Genomic DNA, 8,401 nt, shown 5'->3' with positions numbered 1-8,401 from the left:
TATTACGCTTCTATTTGCCAAGGATTTGGGCACCCTTTAAAGTTGTTAGTCATGGAGTTCAAGAGGGAATTTAAAGAGGGAATTTCAGTTTGGGGAGCCAAAGAGCCTCTCTAGTTCAGGCATCAGTTTTGGCAAAAGCTAAGTAGCAAGATAATTGACTTCCAAAGGCAGTGTAGCTAGTAGTATTGAGAGGGAGTCCATAAAACAAAGCCCCAAGGGGGGCCCTCAGGTGGAGGATGCCTCCCTTTGCCAGAGGTTCTGGATCATAAAATAATCAGTCCGGGGTGCTTGGGTGGCTCAGTTGATTAAGCATCTCACTTTGGCTCAGATCATGATCTCATTGCTAGTGAGTTAGAGCCCTGTGTTAGGCTCTATGCTGACAGGTGGGAGCCTGAAGCCTGCATCAGATTCTGTGTCTCCATCTTTCTCTCTCCCTCCCCCCGCCACTTGTGCTTCATCTCTCTTTCTCTCAAAAATAAATAAACATTAAGGGGAAAATTTTTAAAAAATGAGTCCACTATTTACAGTAATAGGTATTTACCCAAAGGATACAAAAATACAGATTTCAAGGGGCACATGTACCACGATGTTTATGGCAGCGCCATCAATGATAGCAAAATTATGGAAAGAGCCCAAATGTCTGTTGACTGATGAATGGATAAAAAAGGTGTGGTATATGTATGCAATAGAATATTATTTAGCCATCAAAAAGAATGAGATCTTGCCATTTGCAATGATGTGGATGGAAAGTAGAGTGTACTGTGCTAAGTGAAATAAGTCAGAGAAAGACAAATACCATATTATTTATTCATACGTGGAATTTAAGAAACAAAACAAATGAACATATTGGGGGGGAGGGGAAAATAAACCAAAAGAGAATTAAAAAAATTTTTTTTTAATGTTTATTCGTTTTTGAAAGACAGAGACAGAACACAAGCAGGGGTGTGGTGGAGAGAAAGAGGGGGACACAGAATCTGAAGCAAGCTCCAGGCTCTGTGCTGACAGCACAGAGGTGCTCGAACTCACGAACCATGAAATCATGACCTGAGCCAAAGTCGGGCGCTCAACCAACTGAGCCACCGAGACGCCCCCAAAAGAGACTCTTTTTTTTTTTTAATTTAATTTTATTTATTTTGGGGACACAGAGAGACACAGCATGAACGGGGGAGGGGCAGAGAGAGAGGGAGACACAGAATCGGAAACAGGCTCCAGGCTCTGAGCCATCAGCCCAGAGCCCGACGCGGGGCTCGAACTCACGGACCGCGAGATCGTGACCTGGCTGAAGTCGGACGCTTAACCGACTGCGCCACCCAGGCGCCCCAAAACAGACTCTTAATGATAGAGACCAAACTGAAGGTTGATGGAGGGTAAGTGGGTGGGGGATGGGCTAAATGGATGATGGGTCCTAAGGATGACATGTGTTTGGATGAGCACTGGGTATTGTATGTAAGTGATGAATCACTGAAACCCACTCCTGAAACCAATATTGCACTGTATGTTCACCAGAATTTAAATAAAAATGTGAAAAAAACAAACATTGGGAGAAAAAAAAAAAAAAAGAATCCGCCCACTTCCCCTAACTTCTGGAAGAGTAGGGCAGTATAAACTGACCTCATTGTTCCAAAAAGCCTTAAAGTGAAAACAGGACTCAGAGTTTCACCAGGGCTTTATTCACCACAGTCACGGACGGAAGACTCAATCCCTATCTGGGCTATTGGGACAGAAGCGCTTGGTGTTCACAACAAACACCCTCTCTCTACTGTGGAAAAGAGGACGTGGCATGTGAAGATGTTCACGATATGTTCTGACCCCCCCCAGGTGCCAAGATACAGTCGAGTTTTGGGGATCATCCCAGGCTGTATGGGGTGGGGAAGCAGAAGCATATACCATGTGCGCTTCTGCTGAAGAGTCTCTCGTATAAAGAGCTAGAAGATCTGGAGTAGCCCCATCAGCTCCACCCTAAGTTCATAGTGGCTTTCTTTTCCCTTCACTGTGAGTTCTGCCCTAATAGGACCAGCTTAGTTCACTTCGTTTATGGGGCTCCCCTGCCCCCGACATGAGCCAAGGGGTTTAAGTCTTGTGTGGGTCAGGGGTGGCAGCAAGATCATGTTCCCCACCAGGGCAGACAAGGGGACTGATGTAGTTGGATGGGGGTCTCCTTTTCACTCTGGGGCCTGGGCTGCCTGCTACCTCTTGTTTCTCTGAGCACCTAACAGCACACGGGATCAGAAGCTGCTTTCCCTCTGTCCCCACTCCTCTAGTTTTGCTTGACCTCTCAGACCTCCATGCTTTCTCTCCTGCACTTAGCACATCCTCCCTCTGGGTGCCGCTCAGGATGGTGACTTGGGCAACAGAACTACACAAGTTTGAGATCCTTTCCCTCCTCAGAATTCCCAAGCATCTCCAGCTTTTTCCTTAAGCTTGCAAAATTGGAGGGAGGGGTCTGGGGTTCCAAGGGACTGAGTGACCACCCTTGCCAGTAAGCGAGGCACTACCAGATGCGGCTCTTTTTTATTCCTCGTAGCCTGGGGGCTGCTTGCAGCTCAGCCACATGAAGTGATTGTGCAGCAAAACCTTGGATGCCAAGTAACTTGTTCTGTGAGTGTTCTGCTAGATAAGCAAACCTTTCTAATCCACTTCAACTTGATAAACAAGTGATGTCTTGCACACAAGTAGCTGGTGATGCTGGGTGTCACATGATCACAACTGAGCCAATAGTGCGCTCTCTCTCTCTCTCTCTCTCTGTGGGATTGTGGGTGATCATCTCCCTTGCCTGGATGCTTGGTCTCAGGCTGTGGTGTTTGGCAGAAGTCAGTGATTTTTCAGAATGTTGGAAGGTGCCCACGACTGGCACTAGTGTATTTTTTGTCACTCCAAAGCACTTAAGGACAGTCCTTTGCTTTTCTATACAAGATGAGCTTAGGAATGCTTTGCTGCATTCTAGGTCAGGCTGCCTGCAGATACAGACCCTTTCCTCTGATGCCTTATTGCCAGTTACATTAAATGCAGCATATGAAAAGCTTATTAATACTGTAGTGCAGTGAACATCTGTGCAAGTGTATACAATAGCCCCCCTGCAGAGAAAGATTCTATTGTGCTAATAGACAACCCTCCTCCCTCTTGTCTCCCTCACACCAGCCATGAAGGTTTGCAAGGGTAAGTGTAGGTTGATTTGTTTATTTTTCTTTATATTTTATGTTTATTTATTTTATTTTTTTTATTTTTTGTTTTATTTTTTTAACGTTTATTTATTTTTGAGACAGAGACAGAGCACGAATGGGGGAGGGGCAGAGAGAGAGGAAGACAGAATCGGAAGCAGGCTCCAGGCTCTGAGCCATCAGCCCAGAGCCCGACAAGGGGCTTGAACTCACGGACCGTGAGATCGTGACCTGAGCTGAAGTCGGAGGCTTAACCGACTGAGCCACCCAGGCGCCCCTGTTTTCTTTATTTTGTATTACAGTATTGTAATAATCATTAATATGAATATTTTTGGGTTGTGGAACCAATCATCTGAATTGTCATTATTTTTTATGGGGAAGTTCACTTGATATACAAATGCTTTGGATTACAAGCATGTTTCGGGAATGAATTATGCTCGCAAACCAAGGTTTTACTGTATTTTGATTCACTCCAAGTTTTACCTCAAGTTTGGGGGCTCCTTGGCCTTCCCTCCTGCCAGGTGGTAAATGGACAAACAAAGCTCTTACAGGCTGCTTGGTTCAGTCCTGCCGCTCACCCTCCAGCCTCATCACCGTGGAGGATGTGGAGACTCTTCTGCAACTTTACCCACAACGGTGAAGAGCGCTAGCTACCGGTTTCAGGAGACTTTCTCCCGTCCCCTAACCAGCCCCACAAAGGGCCTTGTCATTTTCTCTTCCAGAAAATCTCTCTCCCTCTACTGTCATTGCCCTTAGCAAAACTGTCAAGAAGCATGGAGAGTTTTCCATTTTATCCTATTTGCCAACCAACAAGTTACCTGTCAGTTTCATGGATGCTGGCAGAGGGCATGAGTCTCTGGGTAGGAGATACAAGGCTTATCATTGCAAAGAAATGTTAAAAAGCTGGGAAGATGTAAACATGTTAGTCTTGAAATGTCGTTATGTTTTCCAGGTAGAAGTTAAAGATACTAAATAACTTGGCACTTTGACTAGTTTTTAAGTCTGTTGTGGGGCACCTGGGTGGCTCAGTCAGTTAAGCATCCAACTCCTGGTTTTGGTTCAGGTCATGATCTTGTGGTTCATGGGTCTGAGACCCGCATCAGGGTCTGGGCTGATGGTGCGGAACCTGCTTGGGACTCTCTTTTCCTCTCTCTCTGCCTTTCCCGCATCTCTCTCTCAAAATAAATAAATAAACTTAGAAAAAAAACCCCTAAAAGTTTGTTGTAATATCCGGGTTAAAAACGAAGAGATCATGAATATTACAATCTCTAAAGAAAAAGGATAAATTGTACAATAATTTAAAAATTAACACAAAAGGGGCACCTGGTTGTGGCTCAGTTGGTTAAGCGTCCACATCTTGATTTCAGCTCAGGTCATGGTCTCATGAGATTGAGCCCCACATCAGGCTCTGAGTTGACAGAGCCTGTTTGGGATTCTCTCTCTCCCTCTCTCTCTGCTCCTCCCCCACTGTTTCTCACACACTCTCTCTCTCAAAACTAAATAAATGTAAAAAAAAAAAAATGAAAACACGAGAGAAGTAAGCTAGAATAAGAAAGTAAAACATGTCGTTGGGAGCCCACAACATATATGTAAAGCAAATCATAAAAATATGCATCATATCAAATTGTTCTTGTTAAAATCAAACATTGTTGTATATACAATTGGACATGTATTAAGAGATAGAGCTAAAACATAAGGAATATAGTAGAAAACCGAAAAGCATGCGACTTCACCCAATTAATCAACCAGCGTGGTGAGGTAAGTATCAGATTAAAAAGAATTTAAAGAAAAGGCAGTTTGCAGTTATTGGACTAAGAATTATTTTAATGTTCCTGAATGTGCAATTATCCAATATTATTTGATGGAGAAGATATTAATCTGGCAACATATATGTAGAAATATACCACAGTCTTCCCTTATCCACTCGGGATATGTTCCAGATTCCAGATCCAGTGGATGCTTGAAACTGCAGATAGTACTGAACCGTATACATACGATATTTTTTCCACACATACGTATCTCATATCTATGATGCAGTTTAACTTATGAGTCAGACGTGGTAAGAGATTAATAATGAGTAATAATAAAAATTATAACAATATACTGTAATAATACTGTGAATCTGGTCTCTCTCTCTCCCTCTCTCTCAAAATATTGTGCTGTCCTCACACTTCTTATGATGATGTGAGACAATAAAATGCCTACGTGATGAGATGAAGTGAGGGGAATGAGGTAGGCTTGTGATTTAGCACTAGGCTGCTATGGAGCTTCTGACCATAAATCAGAAGGAGGATTGTCTGCTCGTGGGCTGCCGTTGACCACATGGAACACAAACTGCAGAGGGTGAGACCTTGGATAAGGAGGTGCTACTGTATTTTAACTTGATAACTATACCACATTTCGTTTATAATTGCTCTGGATGTTGTTTATTTAGGAGAAGCTCAGTTTGTCTCGTTTACCCCTCTCTCATAATATGAATATTTCATAAATGTGCTTGCACATTGAAAGGGGTTAATAAATAACCACTGTGAATAGGCATATAACTTACATATTTATGGTAAGTTTAGGGAGTTTTGTTTCCTTATCCAGGCAGAGTAGAGGGTGGACACTCTGGGGTCATAGCTCATGAAAATGTAGGGGCTGAGAGTAGGAAAACACACAGTGAGTAGTGTAGAAGTGTTCCTCAGCCACAGACTGGAGTTGTTAAAAACTGACAAACAAATGTGGAAGATAGAGGACAGCATCCATAAAGAAAGGAAGAAGCACGCCAGCACAAGGATGCTTCGGGTGGCCCTGCTCTCAGGGGAGGATCTGGGGGAGAGATTGTTCCTATGAATGTATTGGACCCGCTGCTTGTGCCTGTGCAGGATGAAAACCATGGAGCCACTGGCCCAGAGCATGAGCCCCAAACAGAAACCATCATAGGATAATAGCAATGGCACATAGAATAACTCTGTGATTTTGTCGTCAGATACCGCATAACAGTAGTCCTGATCTATTTTCCTTGTGATGTTTATGTTATTCCTTTTGTCAGTTAGATGAAAAGGAACCACAATACTTCGCACTATATTCAAGACCCAGCAGAAGATGTTGGAGGTGCCCACGTACTTGGGAGCTTTTATTTTAAGCTGTGCCCACCTGGAGTCCCCAGGACTGATCATGATCACCTGGAAGACAGTCAAGAGGCAGGTGGTTCCAATGGCCACATCCCTGCCCACTCTGTGAACAAAGAAAACAAGTCTGCATCCAAAATCATCGAGAAAATGTGTCAACCCAAAAGATGCCATTGTTTGAGGGATTCCTTTAGAAAAAATAACTAAGAGGTTGGCTACAGTCAGATACTTAAGAATCAAGTCTGTGCACCTAAGCTTGTATCCTGTCAAATAAAGGAAGAGATAATAGTAAAAAACAGAGAAATTCCCCAGAAGTCCAACTGTAGTTTGTAAGAAAAAGATCATTGCCATCGTCAAATCCCTGGTGGTCATTCTGTAAAATCCCAGGGAGTGAAATTCTTCTTCTGAGCCAGGTTCCTGCATGGGAACAGGAGGTGTGAGGCACGTGTGTCACATTGGTTAAAATCCAATGTGCTCCACTTAACTTGAGTTCCCACTTAAAAATAATTATTTAGAATATTTACTTTTTAACAAGTTTCCAAGGGCTGAACTTAGAACACTAGAAGAGCTTTTTACGTAACATAGATCATTGCTATAAAGGCTGTGTATGTAGTACATTCTGTATTCTTCATACGTTGTTGAGAGTCAGTATTTTCATGGAAAAGATAAGGAGGCAGAGAAAGTTTGGTGATTTGTCGAATTCAAATGTTTTGACATTTGAATGGGAATGGGGAGATTAGAACCTGACTGGGCTGGTATGATGGCAGTGCCTTTAAACACAGTGCTGTTTTAACAAAGCTAATTAGATGTATTCTTCAAAATACAGGTGTATAGGGGCACCTGGGAGGCTTAGTCGCTTGAGCATCCAACTTTTGATTTTGGCTCAGGTTGTGATCTGAGGATACCTGCACTGAGTGTGGAACCTGCTTGGGATTCATTCTCATTCTCTCTCTCTCTCTCTCTTTCAATCTCTCATTGAATAAATATTTAAAAAAAAATACAGGTCTATAGGTATGCCTGGATGGCTCAGTTGTAAGAGCATGTGACTCTTGATCTGGGAGTTGTGAGTTAGAGCCCACATCAGGTGTACAGATTACTTAAATAAATAAACTTTAAAAAACATTCAAAATACAGGCATATATTCAGACATTCTCATACCTTGTGATCTTATTTTAGATAAGTAGTATTTTTTCTAACATTTTTTCATTTATGTTTAAAGATTTCTTGTGTTGACCACTAACAATAATGAATATTTAAATATCTCAATCAAATGTAGACTCACTGACTGTAGTATAATTCTAGGGACCTGCTCCATGACAAATTGTGTTTAAAGAAAAGAGTGTGTCGTTAGCTTTCTAGCATATTGGCAATTGATCCACTATTTTTCTTTTATGACACCTACCATAGAAATCATTGAATGCCATGTCATGCCCTAAATAGTGAGACTTGAAATGCCAATATGTGATAAGCTGGTATAGAATAGAAACTCAGTATTACTAATTTCAAATCTTAAGCTGCTCTGTTTACCACCACTTAAGAAAAGGTATTAGCAATAAGATAAGGTTTGTGAAAAATCAAAATGTAAGACTTACACAAGAGAATTTCTTAGCTTGAAAGTGTGTGTATTATATAAATTGAGATTGTAGAGTTTGGGGTTAATATAAGAATAGTTTTAAACCAGAGAATACATCACAAGATATTTCCCGGGTAATAGTTGCTGTCTGAAACCCATTTTGTAACGTTACTATTTCAATTGCTTCCCCCTTAATTTGAAGAGGGACAACAGTCTCACCAAACTCAATAGACCAAGGATATATTCAGTAGGAAACAATTCTTGTCTCCATAGCTCTTCATACACCCAGAATTAGAGAAATCATTCCTATATCAGAAATTGCCTTTTGGATGCACTGGTTTTACACTAGTTTAGAGGATTCCTGTAGATTTATTTTAATCCTTATTACAAGCATGCAGATGTTAGAGTCACACTGCTACAAATCCTGAAAATGTAGTCTATGATTCCTGTACACAGTCCTTAAGTACTTTAAAGTCTGTTTTCCTTATCACTTGGATTAAACACCAGTATTCACTGTCAGTTAGGATTACACTAAATCAGGTCAGGAGCCATCAGGT

At 41.8% G+C, this 8,401-nt stretch overlaps 1 protein-coding gene across 1 annotated transcript; it reads right to left on the bottom strand.

Moving 5' to 3' along the window:
- Nucleotides 1–5,710: 5,710 nt before the first annotated feature.
- Nucleotides 5,711–6,643, bottom strand: LOC123578477 (vomeronasal type-1 receptor 4-like). The gene has a single exon (XM_045441349.1). It carries the CDS (start codon nt 6,641–6,643, stop codon nt 5,711–5,713), a length of 933 nt encoding a protein of 310 aa, XP_045297305.1.
- Nucleotides 6,644–8,401: the final 1,758 nt, after the last annotated feature.

Source organism: Leopardus geoffroyi, chromosome E2, assembly GCF_018350155.1.
Source record: "Leopardus geoffroyi isolate Oge1 chromosome E2, O.geoffroyi_Oge1_pat1.0, whole genome shotgun sequence".
Lineage (NCBI taxonomy): Eukaryota > Metazoa > Chordata > Mammalia > Carnivora > Felidae > Leopardus > Leopardus geoffroyi.
Note: the sequence above shows the minus strand (reverse complement) of the source record. Positions and strands in the feature narration are given on the sequence as shown.

Coding starts and splice junctions, on each gene's coding strand:
- LOC123578477 (XM_045441349.1), bottom strand. CDS start 6,643: ATGACCACCAGGGATTTGACGATGGCAATGATCTTTTTCTTACAAACT.